This window comes from Bombus pascuorum, chromosome 9 (assembly GCF_905332965.1).
Source record: "Bombus pascuorum chromosome 9, iyBomPasc1.1, whole genome shotgun sequence".
NCBI classification, from domain to species: Eukaryota; Metazoa; Arthropoda; class Insecta; order Hymenoptera; family Apidae; genus Bombus; species Bombus pascuorum.
Window position 1 is genome coordinate 9,542,872 of NC_083496.1, and position 19,592 is coordinate 9,562,463.

The window sequence follows — 19,592 nt, forward strand, 5'->3', positions numbered from 1 at the left end:
GGTGAACCTGTCAGGATGTACCTGGCTTTGAACGATAAATAGGCCTAATGGTGGTTCTACCGTTAGGTTGACCAGGCATTATCCTCGATTTTCACGCTACCCTTTCGTATCTAGCCGAGAACGTACCGACAGCTTAGATCCTCCTATATCAGAAATAAAAACTATCTACCGACGTAGCTTCTTGTTGCGTCCGTTAAAAAAAAAAGAGAACGTTCAGAAGCGTTTGAAAATGGAGATCATCATCCCTGGATAGTTCTACTATCAATGATTATTTGAATTATTAATATTCGTTACAAAGATTATCATCCAAGCTGTTACTATTAAGAATATTAAATCATTATTGTCGTTAAGGAAGGTTGCAATAGTGAAAAATGAAATTTCGTTTATTTCTAACGTAAAAGACAGAAATGTATCGCAAGAATTATAAATGATTCGATGCTTTGAAATTCAATTTTCTCAGTTTTGAAAGCTACAACGTAGAACAATGTTGCAATGCTTGATATATGAATACGATCTAATGCAACGAAAGTTATCATAATGATTTACGATCACAAAGTTACGTTGGATTAACGATGCATGAAGTGGGAAGTGTAACTAAATGAAAAATCCTAGGGAAGCATCTTTCTGCACTGCTTGTAAAGTAATGACTTCGCCATAAATAAAAGAAGGTAGGAACCGTAGCGAATCATGTTCCGCAAATGCTACTTGCTATTCATAAATTACTTAGTATTCGCGTAGTTACAAGTGCCTTTGAACATTTTGCGGTAAACCAAGATAACCACTGACCGCTAATGGGTCCCATGGGTCACGCCTACTCATCTGATTCCTTCCGGAAGAGGACTTGTAAAGGACCATTTTCTTACCGGTTCCGATTCATCTGTTTGATCAGATAGTAGATGTTGCAGAAAGTAATTTTTATCTAACTTTCTACAAATCCATCGAATAGATCGCGGTATCGCGTAAGTAAAGAAATTCATCCGGTTCTTGGTAAAGTTACTTTTACTTAGAAAAATCTCGCAAATTAAAGAATAGACGTAAAAGAATTGTTACCGATACCATTTCTCGCTTACATTGTAATTTGATAATTTCTTTAAAACGTTGATTTTCTTCTTCTTAAAAAAAAGCCCTTTCCTCGGTTGAAATTAAAAAGCAAAATTTAAATATAAAATTAAAGAGTCGCAGCAGCGATAGAACTTGATATGATTTGCGTATGTGTTTTAATTTGTTTTCATTTAATTATCACGTTACATCTATGTGTTACACTTGAAAACAACGCGATGAAAGCAGTAGCTAGGCATTGCGTGTAAATGGGTCGGAAAAATTGTTCTAATGATAAATCACTCGAAGATACCTAAATCGCGGAAATGTTCATTAATAATAACGAAAAATTACGTGTCGCGAAAATAATTCGCATTACCATATGTCAAGAATTTTCGCAAACATTTGAAGAAAATTTCTCATTCGCTGATTCACACTCGGTCGCTCAATTTTTAGTATGAAAATTCTTATCTAACCGATGAAACGTTATCATAATCGTATTTCACGCGAACTTTATCGGTCTGTACGAAAAAAATGTAAGTAGGTACCACGTAACTGTTCAAGCAAGTACAGGAGTTACAATATCGAAACACAATCGAATGCGTAGACGTTCCCGTATTAAAGAATACTTGAGAAATCTAATCAATCACTATACATTAATAGGACGTTTTCTTGAAAAGTGTCCCGTTAGGTGATTCAAAAGTTGAATTCCTATAAGGTTGATTAAAGAAATTGAGCAACTTTCTAAAGACTGGGTTACGTCTTCTACAAAGGGAGAAAGAAAGAAAGGAGGAAAGAAAGAGAAAGAGAGAGATTCAAAAGCATAAAGCATTAATTTCCTGGTTTTAATTAATGCGTCGTGCACGCAGCCGTACAGTAATGGCGGCCGAACCGTCGTACTACGAAGAGGGGATAAAGGAGGGGGAAGAGGGAGGCGCGGCTAAAAGGGGAATTTGATTAATGATCCTGCAGGATCTGGGACGCGAGGAGGGAGAGAGGAAGCGTATCCTGGGGGACGCCTGTCTTGCCACGGAGCACCGATCACTACCAGAACATACCTCCACTCTACGGAACACATTTTTCAGATTTTTTGAATACACTTTTGCATCGAATATTTTTGAAAAATAGTTCCAACAATTTATTCTTTATCTGATAAACGAACCATAAAAGAGAGAGAGAGAAAAATATATAAAAGATACGTTAAAGTATATAGGACAGAAATATATGTATATGTGTGTATATATATATACAGGACTATAAATGATAAACATTTACGATTAGAATGAGCAAATCAAATCAATAGAATGACGAAGTTGCGTAAGAATTAAAATTGAGCAAGTTGTATAAAACTTACGCGCGTGTTTTCATTAAGTTGAAGAATAAGTTGGGTAAGGTTGGGTAATACGTTAGGGTAAGAAGCAAATTACAGAACACAACCTATTTCTAAAGCAAAGCAGCGAACAGTTCTTGTAATTTCTACTCGCGTTATATAATTCAAAATAAAAAAGAAAACGGTGCTCCAAGAATGCTGAAAGATAGTTTGCTTATACCCTATTTTGGATATATGTTTCCCGTGAAAAATTCCTGTTCTATAAACGTTGAGATAACTCGAGTCCCGTAAATTAATGGAATTACGAACATTCACGCACGGCAATTAATACTTCAACACGCTGAAACTCCGTTCCTCCTATCAATCACGATAAACGATCCTTAAACGCCGTTATCTCTAGAAAATTACACTTCTCAACGAATCTACCCGTTTTGTCAATGAATCATTTTGCGATAAAAAAGAAGAAAGGAAAAAAAGGAATGAACGAAACAAAAAAAAAAAAAAAAGGGAGAAAGAAAAAACAAGACAAGAAAGAAAGATTGATCAAGGAAAGAGAGGATGTCGGTAGGAAGATCAGCCGTCTCGGCTGACCGAAGAAAAATAGTTTGGTTATCGACGCGGGCTGGAGCCAAACCAGCCCCTATCTCGTGTCCCATCGACGTATCATCAATGTAATTCGTATAATGTATCCACGCAAGTCGAACTGGTGAAAGAGGCAGAGAGGGAGAGAGGGAAATAGAGAGGGGGAGAACGTGCAGGAGAGGGCGAACGCGTACTTACGTTGTGGGATATATCGGTGAGAGGCAAAAGCAGTGAGGGGCGGTGCGTGTGTACAAAGGGAACGCCGACGATGCCGTCACGAACGTTCACCCCAACAGGGGCGTACCTATCTCTATCTCTCTTTCTCTCTCTTTCTCTTTCTCCTTTTCTTTTTTCAACCCCCGCGCCGCGATGTATCCGAGGTGTACCGCCAAGCCCACGTATTATGTATTCTCCGCTTTTTATTCGTATATACCTCGAAGACGTGCGTGTACTGTTGATCGTAGATGAAACAAGAAACGCTGGGCGATAATTTTAAAAGAAGAAGAAGAAGAAGAAGAAAAAAAGAGTATGTGCGCGGCTCGACGTTAAAGAGGAAACTATAAATCTTATTATAATTATTAACGTATAGCGTTATCTTCTATTATCGCACGTGCTTTTCAACGTACGCCTCAGACTTGTCTCACTAATATCTGTACTTAAGCCATAGAACGCATTATAATTTTATCTATACGTCCATTTCGATTTAATTACTACGCGGATAGATTTCTTTGGCATCGGTGGATCGCTTTGAAGCGGCTAACTTATTGGATCAAGTTGGAAAGCAAGGCAAAGTTGGGAAATTTTGTTTTACATTTAACGTGACTTCCTATGGCATATATTTATTAAGCGAAGTTTATAGTAAATCACTTTATACATTCTGCACTATGCTGTCTTTTGTTATTTCAAACACCTAACCTTTGATTCTCTTCCATAGCTTGTTCTAAATGAATAGCGATTTATCATGGGTCCCAATGTGAAAGAAATACCGAATCACAATGAAAGTTAATCGAACGCGAAAATTCATTTTAATATACGTGATAGCATAGACGACGTAGAACTTTATGCTCGATAACTTTATACGATAATCTTAGCTGTAGATATTTTATATTAAACACATTTCCTACAGACATATTTATTTATCGTTAGGAGATGTTGAAGTGGTCACCGCTTCTCAGAAAACTCTACATCTGGTCTTTTAGTTTTCTCAAGCACTGAAGCCATCGACAGCGCGTAGACAAAAGACTGGAACGAAGAAAGATCATAAACAGGCGACGATGGCTTCAGGGCTTTCAGTCATAAGGTAACACAGCTAGCGTGCGGATCTGGACCAGCTCAATTATATTCCGATTTTTTTTTTTTTATTTTATTTTGGTTATTTTACAATTTGTCCTTGCGGACATTTGGTAAAGTGTTATATCTTGTTGGTAAAGAAAAAAAAATATAAATAAAAAATAATATAGCATGTGGGCGGCTACCCCCAGCGGGGTGCCAGCTTCGTTTTTTCTAAGTTATATCTTTTATGAGGTCTATTGGGTGTTTCCTTTTTAGTCTTCTTGCGATGTTTGTTGTGTTGCACGTTTCAGCTGCCAGCTGGTTCGGGTGTGTTTCTATTCTTGTTCTGTATCTTGTTGCGAATCTGGTAATCTCATATTCCGATTTGTATTTACACTTCTGTATTAAAATATATTTTCTACCTTACAATTTATCCACGCGTTCCTTTGTTCACATACATCTAATAACCTCAACACGAGATACAACAGTAAGATTCATAAACGATCTAATTCGTTGCGCGATAAGTATTACACGCATATGCGTACTATATGCAGTGTACCTGTACTATCTTTTATATCGCAAATAGACGAGGCAAATTTTATTTTAAATTCGAAACAAGTCAACCTCTTCCCGGCTAAGTTAATCATCAGAGAAATTCTTTTCCTTTACGATCAATCTCGGAGTCATACATAATCGAACAGGTAGGTATGTTGTTTTTCTACACGATGTTAGGAAGTTTGATTCTTTCGCTTTTCTATACACGAGATTACTTTTTTGACGTCGGTTTCGCCGTTCCTCGACGATTATTAATAATTAACGTGTCCCGGCGTACGATGCTTCCGCGAAAACCCGTAAAAATGTCGTTTTTGATTAAATCGACAAGATCCGCAGATCGAGCGGCGATTTTTTCTGAGATAGCGCGCGATCGGTTCGAAGCTTGTAATTACGCGGGGAAGAAAACCGGTCTTGCGTCCAGCGATTTCACGACGGACGCCTTCACTCGGTTATGGCCGCCATTAGTGCAAATAAGATTCTGGACTGTCAGACTAGCCGAACTAATCACCTCGTGTCCTCTTCGTACGAGACTTTCGAAGGCGTTAATTATTTCTACTGACTCGATGTCTGCCCTACGATTCACGTATCATGACAATATACTGCAGATGCTCTGTACTGATTTTAAATATTCCATAGTAGACAACATCCCCACCGCACTGATGCTGAATTTCCATGGCAAACTTAATCCCAGTGTGAGCAACCCCCAACTGATGCCACCCTTTTTCTATATTTCTTTCGAGAATTCTTTATTTCGTAGTTAAAATATCATAAAGCTTCCTCGAAAATCTGCCTTCTTTGATTCTCATGAATTTTATGTAATGGAGTTTTAAACACGAAGGCGCTGAACTTATTTATACATTTTTGTAAAACTTTGGTTGTCTATGTAAAAGTTTAGCTTTTCGGTTTAGCTTCAGATTAGTCAAAGTTGCTCGAGTAAATATTTAATTCCTGAAAGCTACTGTTTCACCCGATGCGAATTTTGTTTTAATATTATCTCACCATAGGATCATTTTCTCGCTATTGATATTTTTCTTACTGAGCTAAAAGCACATAGTATCTTCTCATTTTGTGGCTCGTAATATACAAGTTTGGTTATTCGTTGCAAACTTCAAAATTGAACATTTAAGATGTTAGAGTCTAGACAGTCTCCTAACTGTAAGTATCCTGTAATTTTCTTCGGAAAAGACAAAGATAGGTAAGAATGATCTTTGCCGCGAACTTCTAAAATACGCACAGAAGTTTATGAAATAAATTGTTCCGTGGTAGCACGGCCATTCTAAATAATTCCTAGATAATCCTAATCTATTTCCAATTAGTTTATATACTCGTAAATAACTCTGTTGCGAATCGTAAACGTTTCGCATTTACTTTGTTTTCTTCTGCAAATATACTTGGAATTATCCATATAACACGATCCACGGCAATTGTGATTACGCGGAACGACCATCGACGCGGTTGATCGTGGAAAGTCGCGGGAATATCCAAGAAACTGTAGAAACGAACAGATGTTAGCGGGTCGCTTTGATTCGTCGTGAGCCGCGCTTCTGTGAGAATCAAACGGAGAACTGCAGTCCATGCAGTGCGCGTCCGCCGCGAAGAAACTGCAATTCACGATGTAATCTCTGGGGAACTGGCATCGATCACACGGGGATCTTGCTCGACGTCAAAATATTTCCAGAGACATTCTGTACACCCCGGGAACGGAATCGCTTGATCCATCGGAAGCTGACCGTTAAATTTTGAATGTATTTTTCTGTTGTTAAACATCCGAAAGGAAGAATTAGACGCGACAGAATCGATCCCCGAGGAATAGCGAGACACTTCTCGATCTTTTGCCGCCGCGTCTCCTGGAATTGATTGCCTTACGATCGTACCATAAAGCAATAATGATACATAGGTACGTAAGAATATCGTATTTGCAGCTTTAAAATTGTTCCTGAGAAATAATATTTGAAAAATGATATAATAAGACTATATACAACTATTAAAAAATATATATAAAAAATGATATGAAGCGTACGTAAGAATATCGTATTTGCAGCTTTAAAATTGTTCCTGAGAAATAATATTTGAAAAATGATATAATAAGACTATATACAACTATTAAAAAATATATATAAAAAATGATATGAAGCGTACGTAAGAATATCGTATTTGCAGCTTTAAAATTGTTCCTGAGAAATAATATTTGAAAAATGATATAATAAGACTATATACAACTATTAAAAAATATGTATAAAAAATGATATGAAGCAACGTGCCAATTATTTATCAGGTAATGTACATATTTAATGAAGTATGAAAGTACCTTGGTATATTAATGATCGTATTTTTATGTACGATCATTATCTTGCCGTTACTGTTACCGTTTAAACGTTAACACGACACGTTTCTTATGATACAATATCGCTACCATTCTACGATCCCACGTTCTGTTTCTGGTTTTCCTTGCTTCTTCTCTTTCAACTAATTGGTTATAGCGGCAGAAGTGTTGCTTTATTGGCCAATTGACATTTACAGATGTCTTACATCTATACGTACATACATACTTTTTTACTTCGATACTTTTATCGCGCATTATTTCCAACTTCGCTTGAACTTCGTCAACCTATTTTACGTTAAATTGCTCGTACAGGTGAATAAAAATAACAAAAACGTAAATACTCTTCGTTATACGTATGGATCGAGGTATATAAACGAATAAGATGAAATATTTCGATACTTGGAACAGACGAGTGTACTTAATGTAACATTGGCAATTGAAAAACCAGATAATACGTACGCTGTATAGAAATGAAACACTTAAAGAGAGAACAGAAATGTGTCTTATATCACGTTCTTCCCCTGTAATTCTCATACTTCGTATTACATGCGTACACGTATTATGCCAATAGATAATAAGAAAAGTTATAAATTCCGTGATGATATCCATATAAAAAATATGAGACGGTGAAAAGAGGGAGAGTGGGACGAAGGGAATAAGAAAGAGCAGAGAAAGCAAGATCGACGTGACTGGCCGTAGTGGGATGATGGTCCTTTCTTATCGTAGAATAGTTAGAAGGCGTAGCAAGGAGGGCCGAAGAGGCGGTTGACAAATGAAGAAGACGGCGTCCCTTTGAATTTATAGGCTATAAAGGAGTGTAAACGCATCCGGCACGAATCAACCGAGTATCGTGGCAACGGTGAACACGTTGCCGAGTATTCGGACTCACGGTGTCGATTAAAAAAATGTTAACGAGCCGGATATGGCTGACGGCAGGAAGGTTAAGGCAAGAATCGCGAATCCACCCCAGAGTTCGATAGGTCGGCAGCTTCAAGGAATTGGATGGACAGCCGATTGACGGAAAGAGACACCGATGTAAGTACCGATAATATCTCCGATATAACGCCTGCATTATGCTACGCCGACATACCCAGACTTATTATACAACTGTCTTTGTTCCCATCATCGTAATTACTGGCCAATCATGGACTTTTTCTTGTTAATGAACGAAAATTCGTCCTCTAGTTTATCATTGACGCAAACTGTCGAAAAGATGATTTATAAAATTGCTTAGCGTGAACTTGAAACGTTTGTTCAACCTCATTTTTATTTTTTCTTTTATTTCTCTAATCCTACGATTATTTGAATTATTTCCTCGTTTTTTGGATATTTTTATTATCGAATATAAAGTACACGACATTTTCTTATTCATAGCTTAAAAGCTCATAGCGTTTCGTAATATACGAATTGGATTATTTCGTACGAAGTTCGAGAGATTGTAAGACATTGGAGCTTGATCCAAATAATCCTACGTTTCATCTACTTGGTATAATAGCCTTGTGACGAAAAGAAAAGAACTTCACTAATAAAAATTAATTTTCTTTTTAAAGCTATAATAAGTCAAATGAAATTGCGGTTAAAGTGACGTGGTACGTTCCTGACTTTCTCCTCTATGTTTTCTCGTGGTCCTCTCTTTCCAAAGTATTTCAGTATCATTAGTCATTGCCGCAACATTTCTCCTCGAGAAGGGACGCAAAACTATTCTACCTACTTTGTTCGTGATAGAGGGTGGCAAACGTGTTTATGGTAATCTTACAAAAATTCTAAGTAAACGTCAAAGGTGGTCTGTCATAACTATCATTTTTCACAATAAGTTGTACATTTGAAACCTCTAGCGGCGTTCTTTGAAGAAACATCAATTGTCGGCTCATCTGACACACAAGTAGACATTTGCGGTTAAATTAATTAATCTATGAATGTGTAATATAATGATAACACCGGAATTATGGTTTTTTAAATTATCAACAAAATTCTATAATACTATACACAATCACTGTCAGCAGGGACTTTATTATGCATAGAATAGAAATTTAATTCTGCATAGAGGAGAAACTTTCTTTTATTACGAATAGGAATGAAACATTTCAATATAACTCTTAAACTTTTAAATTTTAGCGGAATTTTAATTTCACGTATAATAGAACTTTTATTTATTACAAATTAATAGTAACCAACCTGATATAATTTTCGTGTGTTAAAATCTAATAATACAATTCTAATACTTCATTTTATATTTTCAAAGAGCGAATATGGAATCAGCTGAGAAAATAAGAATATTAAAAATAAGATGTAGTTTGAACGGGCATAGATAATGTATGTGCTATGCCAAGGTACAGTTCTGAATCGTTCCAAAGAACAAGTCCTGACACATTGACAACAACCTGATGCGAGACCACCTTTACTACATCAAGGTGTTTATCTTACCTGTTATCTTGAAGCTACTATAATTTGTCAAACTGAAGCCGACATAACCGAGGAACGATTCTGATTGCTTGTTTAGTTTTGATTTAGGTTGCTATAATGTCGTGATTCGTAGATATACAGGTAGCTTCAAGTAATGTTATTTTAGTCAATTAATTTTCCCAATAATATTACTTCATAAATTCAATATTTTACGTAATAAAAATGTCCTATGAAAAGGTACACATATGTATATGTGTAAAAAAATACACGTATTTGAAATTATTTTCACATTGAGATTCGATATAGGAATCTGCAATATCCTGTGTGCTTCCATCGCCACCTATTGGTACTATATTAACGCTGGATAACAACTCAAATAATTTATACGAAATTTCATCAACCGGTAACTTGTCGAATCTATTCCGGTAAGATGAATCGTATTGAACGAGGACTGCTCATCTGTGGATACATAAAATGCATGTACCGGCAGATCGTAATACTGAACAAGTGGAATTCAATAGAAAAATCAAGAATCCATCTTATTTATTTTTCTACACTCTTTAAAATTCTCCAAGTGCACGTAGAAACTTTTGTGCTGAATGAATTAAAATTGTATTATGTACGTGAATTATATTTTCGTTAAATAGTAAGTATTCATCATGTGTCGGATTTCTGAATTAAAAAATGAAAGAAACTTTACAAAAGAATTTTTCTTTCATATCGTTGATAACGTAATGTTGTCTCTTAAATCTTTGTTTTATATTTATTATATTCTGTTAAAAAATATACTTAAACTATAAATTCATTAGAGGAGAAACCTATCTAGTGATATGTTACAATAAAAATTGTTTCAGTATTCGAACACTGATAAAGCCATAGTATTAAATTTCTTAAAATATTAAACATTGTTTACTTTAGGTACACGTGTATAGGTATATACATATAGGAATAGGTATTTGTGTACTTCAGTATCGGTTTAAAAATTCTGATACAAGAGATATGGTTCATACCCAATAAAAATGAGTATTTTAAGTAACATATTGATATCACGTATCTTACCAATCTATTATGAATATTTCAATTATTAACAAGCGCTTTTCTGATAATTTTCTCAAATTGAAACTTTATTACGTAACAGATGGAAGAGCCATAAACTCTTCATCTTATCTGTACTTTATCTGATTGAATCTTAACTATATAAGCACAATTTTTCTGAATCTAGTTTACTAAACTAATAGCGATAAAACTAGCCGAACTAATAGTTCGTGATATTATTTTGAACCTACAAATACAGTAAATATTATCTGTTATGTAATGTTGCTTGATGTAATGTTGTAATAAAATTGATGTAATAAAAAATGCTCCAGTGATCCAAAATAGTACAGAGTGTTTGACTTCTTTCAGATAAGAAACTTTTAATGGAAAGTAAATATAAGAAAAAGCATATTATTGTTTCATAGTCATTTTATAATAGTCATAAATCTTTGAAAATCTGAAAAACACAGTTGAGTAGCTTTGAAGTATAAAGTTAATACGATAATCATTTTCGCATGCAAAAACTGAATCAAATAATATTGTATTCCGTCGAATATAAAATAAACTTGACTTTATTACTGAATTTATAATAGGAGCTTGTAAAACTTGTAATAAGATAACTTGATAAAAAATAAATTTGTTAAAAAATATTATTGAAATTATTAAAAAGTTCATCTGTTCTATTGGAAAAATTAATAAACTTTTGTAAGCAATATTTATAATTTCCTTCTGTTACCTAAAGTTAGTATAAGTAACGTACGCATATAATACACATATTTTAATGCGAAATCTATCAAAATTGGACACGAAAACGTGTTTAACTAGTTATGCAAATTTATGTTTTGCCAAAATCATATAATCATATAATCTTCTATACTGAAGTTGTAACCACTAGACAACCATGGCACTATAGTTTGAAGCACGTTATATATTTTTAAAAAGTTGATTTTTAATAATGATAGATCTGTATAAATACGATACAAAATCAAAATAAATTACTTCAAAATTCAATAATTTGAAGAGTTTACGAATAAGATGTATTCTAGAAGCTCAGGTTTGTTTAAAATAAATGAAAAACACGTAAATTTGAAGAACAAGATCTTCGTTTCTTCGACGAATAACTACTTAATAACTACTTTAATTACGTTAATCAACTTTAATCAAGTTAATAACTATTTAAGTAGAAAATTTTCATTTAACTTAATTTACGATTTTCTTTTGCGTTTAGTTCATCTAAAAAGAGAATATAACCATTGTATAATATTGCTGAATAGAATTATATAATTATACATTATACAGAAAAATAATTATTAATATGCCACAGATATACAATATCGGGAAACGAATCTTTAAAGGTGGAAAACTGTTTAATTTGCATCAGCTCGATGATTCTAATTACTGAAGGAACGATTCATGCCAAGAAAATATATTATTGCGCCATGCTTTGCGCGTGTCAACAGTATAATCATAGACGTATATACAGGGTGGCCTAAAAATCACTACCTATCCACGATTTTTTAGACACTTGCAAAAGCTGGAGAAAAAAATGTTTCGAACAAAAAGTGACCAGATTTCAATCGACTACAGATCGTGATATTGAAAATTTCAAAAATAATGCTTTTTTTTAATTCTCCACAAAAAGGTATTACGGTAGTTGTGTGGAAGAGTGATTAGTTTAAAAGATACTATAACTTTAATGTCGTAAAACTTATTGTACGAAAGATAAGAAAAGACAATATAGTAATTGTTTATTTCTACGGTTTTCCTTAGAAAAAATTTCTACAAAACAAAAAAGTAGAGGTGTTCTTTTCATCGAAGTAAAATCCTTTTTTTTTAATTTTCAATATCACGATCTGTAGTCGATTGAAAGCTGGCCACTTTTTGTCCAAAATATTTTTTTCTTTTGTTCGGCTATTGCAAATGCCCGGAAAACCATGGAAAATGATTTTTGACCAAGTTATATATCAATGGCAAAAGGGAATTTAAAATCAGAAGTGAGGTTTACTGCCAAGAGCGAATCTACGCAACAAATTAATTTACTCGCAGATAAGGGAAATAAAAAAATCTTGAAAAGGCAATACGTTAAAACATGTATATTTGTAAATTATTTGTTTTACTTATTCATTTGCGACACTATAAAAAAACAATTTTATACCTTAATAATATGTACAATACCATTAAAGTTATAGCGACTAGGAGAATTAACTAAATATTAAATTATTAAGACAAATTAAAAACAATAAATTTAAGTTGAAAATTCATTCAAGAGAATGAAACAGAGAAACAGAATTTTTATTGTATTCCATCAAATAAATGATTTTAAGTTTAACTCTATGTAGAATAAAGATGCTTTCGGCAATCGCCGCTAGAGGGTTCCCATAACATTGTGGAATATTTCACTTTTCAAATATTTGACCTTTGCTTTTCAGTACTTTTGGAGTACATTTCTTTCCTGATATTGGACGGGTTTACTATTACGGGTTTACTATACAATAAGCTACAGATATTTAAATAGTCTTAGCGATAAATCTATCGAAGATCGAAGCTAATTGTCCTCCTTAATATTTCTCTATCAACGTCCGAAAGTAAGGTTATGATATGTTATGTAGTACCTAAGTACCTTCATTTAATAACTATGGTAAAAATGATATTTTTATATTTCTGTATCCTACGTAACTAATAAAAGGACTTTGAATCGGTTAAATTTTCTTTTTATATTGATTTTCTTAAATTTATAAACTTAGAGATATTAAAAAAAAAAAAAAAACATACTTGACAACTTTCGAAAATCGAAACGAAACGAATCGAATCGAAAGACCAAATGGTTTGCATGAAATAATAAATTTATTTTACAAATTTACTTTAAAAAAATGATGTAAATGCAGTAATGAAAATTTAATAAAAAGTATAGAAGCTGATAGAGACTGATAAAGACAATTCTAGACTTAGACTCTTCCTTTTTTTTCTTTTTTTAAATTTAGATTTTCTTCAACTTACCACCTTAAACATTTTGATCGAGTTAAATATTCCGTACAGTTAAAAGAAAGTAAATCTTACGTAAAAGACAAATCACTGTGAAAACTCTGATAAAAACTTCGTTTTCGATCTACACACCGCACTTATGTTTCACTGCATGCAGAACGTCACCGCTATTTTAGGTTGTGTTTCGTCGAAATTCACAGTTTTCACTCGAACACTTCACGAAATCAATTTACTGTGAAACCAACCAGCAATGCTAATGGTGTCGCCCGAAAGACACTCCGATATCAGCATCGAATACTTATTGAAAACGTTCGAATTCTTGATAGTATCGATCAAGTAGTGACATCGACGACGATACTACCCAGGAGAATGACTTTGATGACGACGACGACCAGAATGAAGACAACGATTACGACAGATTGGTCTGTGCATGTGAGGAGATAACGACCAGTACCGGATAGGCATTGGAGTGCTCCTACCCATACCACGAACTGGTTGAATTTCGCCGCGAGCGAAAATCATGCTGTTTCTGGTCTTAAGTCGACTGTCGATTATTGTTTCCGGACTTTGATACGAGAGAAAGTTTTATATTATATGACTACTAATATTAACCCATAACTAACACTGTCATTGGTTCACAAGCACGTTCTAACGCTGTGATAAGAATATGATTGGCCAAAAGAATCACTAATTACTCAGCTCTGTTAGCCTAAAAAATCTTTATGAAACCTTTATCTATTATTAGTCGATTTTTATCTGTGTGGAACGTGTAAAGATACAAGAATGCATGTAATATGTAAAAATACGTATACAAAATGTTCAAAGTACAGCACTTACTATAATATTTGCGATGAGAAAGCGAAGTCAACGTCTACCTAGTTTTAGAAAGAAAAAAAAAAAAAAAAAAAAGAATAGATATCTGCATAGATATCCGAAGTGCGATTGCGAGTTTGTAGTAAAAGTAATATAAGTATAAAGTTTGTAATGCGTGATTGATTACGAAATTTCCAACGTTTGCATGTTTATATACGAAATTTCTAAGATTATACATACAATTTGTAAAGCTATCTGTTTACGGTGGAAGTTTTGTAAATTTATGACTATTTGGAACTAACCATCCAAATGTATGATATTCCATATCGCACAAAGAAACAAGCATTTGTACACTACTGTATACTACTATGCGAATGGCGTCAAGTTACGTCACGCGCTAGCGTTATGTCGATAATTATCATCAGGAATCACAAGTGAGCCGTGGTTGGGGAAATAACCACAGAGTGAGAGAAAATTGGCGGTAGACTTTCAGAACAGTATGTGTAGTTATGATTAATAGAATGATCAATCAACATATCAAGTTATTGTGCGTGTTTCAGTTTCCAACACGCGGTCAGGTGTCTTAGGTTCAAGGTTTCCCGATGTCTTATAAGGCGATATCGTATCGAAGTCTGTGATCCAACAATGAGAATTATAATTTTCGGAGAAGGCATACATTTTCTGATATAATTGCATGTGTTTGTCGCTCTTTAAAAAAGATGACTAGGCACGCAGTATATAAGATTATGTAACTTATTGTATTAAGATCTTATAACTTTCAGAAGATTCTTGTGAAAATTATTTAGGAATCAAATTCTTTTAAAAAGTACAACTACCTTCGTTTCATTTTTTAATAATGTTTAATTAAATAATAGTCACAATAACGCAGTTTTACGTAATTTTTGTGGAATTCAATTGTATTTAAATTTCTTTAAATTTTTCCGGAGTTCATAAAAGATATTATTTAAGAAAATATATGTTCTACTGACCTGTGTGTAACACATGCACATCTATTAATAATGACAATTGTTATTATTTTTTAGTTTAAGCAAATTTATTGTATAATTAGCATTGTAATTATGTACGCTTATTATGTATCTAATTACTATCTAATTATACAGTAATTTTCGGCTAAAGATAATATTAAACGTACTATGTGTCGAATGTTCTAAGAATAATATTAAGATATCTTAAATTGCATCGATTTAGATATATGAAATTCTATTATTAGAGGGGAAGTACAATGAAACATTGCTATTTAGGTAACGCTTGAAATATAGTGTATAAAACAATGTAACATTGTTCTTAAAGATATAAATATCTGAGACATGTGCAATATTTTAATATATCAGAGTAGGTAAAGTAATTTACTGCACCATCCGTACGTTTCATTGTTTTCGAATATAATACATGTTATAAAGTATTACAAAAACAGATGCTAATTTAGAAGCAATTTAAACAAATGTTATTGATATCCTTAAAAGAAAAGTATGAATTTTGTATTAGTTAAAAATGCATATATATTTTTATATATACATGGCATAGCATAAAAATAAAATATGTATTACATTTTCTCTCAATCAGAAATAGTTCACTCTTTTATTTTATATCACAATATTAACCAAATTACTGAACTTTTCGATTAAAGTTTGATAATTCTTTTATAAGAAAACTAAGCTAAAATATATGACAGTGACAAACAAATGAATAAATTAAGTGTAATATGCCTAAGTTAAGTATAAGTATATTTAATTAACAAAATGTAAAATAATAACACTAAAAATTGTCATCGATAAATAAGTTTTTATAGTAAATCTAGATAAATCATTTGGATTTAACAAAATGATTTAACCGATAAATGGTAATAAAGATACCACTTGTATCAACTGATCGATTACTTCGATCTATCGATAAAGAAAAAGTACTGTTGACAAAACAGGATAACAGAGATGCAATGCTTATAAATTATATTGTCAAATATAAATTTATATCAATATAATAATTTAAAAAATATATATAATTATAGCTAGAATAATTATAATCTCCTATAAGCAGTTTTCAGAACTTTTTACTTTCTATAATTTGTTTGAATGTATAATTGGAAAAAGGGAAAAAAGCATAGAATCAAGATACCACGAGTTTGAGGCCAAATATGCGTGGGTACAATTTGCGAAGGTTACAAGAACATTGCACTCGAAAGAACGGACGTTGTAAAGCACAGAATGTAGTTATTTTTGCAAAGGCTGTTGTGACTGGTTTCGATCTTGTTAACCTTGGCTGAAATCTTTTTAAAACACTTTTCCCAAACAAACTGAAGAATTGCAAATAATCACAATTTCTTGTATTTTTAGTTAACACTCATGCATTTTTTTCTATCATTAATTTTTAAACTCTGAAACGTAATACGTAACTAAAAGTGCTAAATGTTTGCACATTAAAATTAGAATGTCACGAATGTACCGTGACTATTTTGCAATGTTACTTATTTCGTTTTTCTGATTCATCAGAATGTACCATTGCTTGCTATGTATCTGATATATGTTTTTATGTTAAAATAATAAATATTAATTGGAAATTTAACGATGAAAATAACAAATGAGGTGATACTCTGTAATCTCATATGCTATACATGAGATGTATACACGAGAGAGATTTCATCATAGTAATCCGACATTCGATATATGAAAAACTTACCATAAATGTTGGTACGATAAATCAACAGAACATTTTCTTAACAAATTCTAAAAGACTCAGTTTTATCACACAGAAGAGTAGGATATTGAAAATGTTTAAATAATGTTCATTACCAAATGAAGTTGGATTAATAGTACATACCTGAAACAGAAACAAAACAATACAAATTTTTTTAACTAAGCAGGTACTTTAAATATAAGAATAAAATTCTATGTGCTAATGTTATATGTACATTCTTAATATGTTATTTATTAGTTTAATTTATTATTGTAGTTTCCCACCACAAAAAAAAATATATATATAATGAATATTATATAAAATAGTTTTATCTATTATGAATTAATTATATATTTTATTTGTTACATATACTATTTAAATTTTGTGAAATAATGTTAAAATTTCATTATTTATACTTCGTATATGATGAATTATTCACTGATTTTTATTTATTGTAATTGTATTACGAGTGTAATCTTCGAGATAAGTATTTCAAATAAATTATTGTATAAATTGAAATAATTATGTCAAACAAATTATTATGTAAAATATGATTTTATTTTTTTCATATAGTAAGCATTATAACTTACAACACTTTTCACAAGAGAACATTTAATATGCGATTAAGCAAAGTGTGAAACCTACATCATCATGTACAAAGACAGAGATCATTCGCGGCTGTTTTTTCTTCCTTCGCGCCATCTTATGTGCCAATTAACCGGAAGTAACTCCAATTTAGTAAATTTACGTAGAAAGACACATATACACAACGGCTAACCTAAATCTTATCTCGGGGACAACACGAGTCGCACTAGAAGATATTCAACTGGGATTCCAACTGGTGAATACGTGCGAGAAAAGGTGTATACCTTTGTTCTTCAACCATATCGGGTCAACAGGGTTATCATTTGCATATCTTTACTATGCTGATTTATGAAAATTTATGGATTACTATTTCTGTGACGCGAACGAAAAATCTTTTCGCCTGATAAAGTATTTTAAAATCTTCTTTACAAGTCAATAAACACTGTTTCTATACAGAAAATACAGCGAATAAAATCTGCAACTGAACTCTATATAACGATAAATGGGCAAGGTCATATGTATAATATATATATTTTAATAAATATTTTTTATATTGCATTTACGATTCTGATATGTATCACAACAATCTAATGGAAATGAAATGACGTTCTAGAGATAATCTACATATCATGAATCAGCTTAGTTCTCCTTCTACGAGTAAAATATAAATGATACGAATATTGCAGTTAAATATATAAAGTATTTTTCAGAAATTAGTAATTTTATGCTAAATGTTTATCAATATATTTCTATAGCAAATACTTCTTCCGATATATCAGGAAAATAAAATCAAGAATTATAAGCGTACAATTCTGCTCTTCGCAAATGCAAATAAGAACTTCATATATTTCATTCATTATATCTTTCCTGTTGATAACTAAATCAATTCACTAAGAAAATCATTATATAACATAGTCTCCTTGAACTTTGAACGTAGTCTCTTTGTTACATTTTTTAAAAGTCTGTTTTATTATATATACATCAATGTGTATCAATGTCTTCCTATCAACGTGTATGTCGCAAGTGCTACCCAAATCGGCAGCATGTTTTTAATAAGAATTTAATTCATAAGTATAAGAATTAAATCTCGTGGTTAACTTTTTTTCGTGCAAAAGAAGTACAAAGATCGTATTTTTGACCAACGATGCGTGAAATTAAAGAGAATAAACGAAACTAACATTTATTTGACCACGTGATAACCTTGAGGAGATATAGAAAGATGATGATTAGGTTCTCAATTAATACATATTTTCAGTTCGTATTATGTATTGAAATTATTACTTTTCGTCAGCCATTTTAGAGCCAATCGTATCTTTTTAATGTTAAAAAAATACCTTAAGTTTGAGTAGACTATGAAAGAGTCGTTATTTGTATTTTTCCTTTGAACTGAACTAGTTTCAAAACAACATTAAGAGAGGTTACATTAAAAAGGGACAATTTTCCACTTGCGAATATATGTAAGATAATTCTCTCCGAGTTATCAACTGTTCTATCATATTAAGGCATATCAGACTATCTCTACTTCAAATATAACGCAATATTGTGAAAGCGATTGTCGTAAATAGATATTAAAACGTCAAAAAACATACGAAGCTGAATTTAAGTTTGTCTCGTCGAAGGCAAAAAATAAACATCATTCAGAATGGCTGTTAAAAAGTAAGATATAAATATAAAATTAGACAAGGCATCAATGAAAATATCTTCTGCTTGAACGATTATACAATTAAACGGTTAATACTTCTAGGAATTAAAATACATAATAAAAATCGAAAATTTTAAGAGGGAAGCAGAAATTAGATGCGAGACAGCTACGAAGGAGGTTTACGAGAATGCTTAATATCCTAATCCTATTGAATTTCGAGGACAAATATGAGAATGTATGCGCTGTTAAAGAAATATTATTACAGAAAGAAGCGAAGGAAAAGATTCATCGTTGAAACAAGGACATACGCATTGCTACTTAAACAATTAGGTATTATATAC

At 32.4% G+C, this 19,592-nt stretch overlaps 1 protein-coding gene across 5 annotated transcripts in view; it reads right to left on the bottom strand.

The window, feature by feature from the left end:
* The window catches only part of LOC132910659 (segmentation protein cap'n'collar), a 116,328-nt gene that overhangs the window by 87,469 nt on the left and 9,267 nt on the right, over positions 1–19,592 (bottom strand). The window contains exon 1 of one of the 5 annotated variants that reach the window (XM_060966490.1): positions 17,670–17,837. The exons of 2 other annotated variants lie outside the window; for them this stretch is intronic. In XM_060966490.1, the coding sequence (XP_060822473.1) occupies positions 17,670–17,726 (57 nt within the window). In that variant the 5' untranslated portion in view covers positions 17,727–17,837. Of the gene's footprint in view, positions 1–13,535; positions 13,936–17,669; positions 17,838–19,592 lie in introns of those variants that run through there. 2 more of the 5 variants (XM_060966493.1, XM_060966492.1) reach the window with 2 other exon arrangements.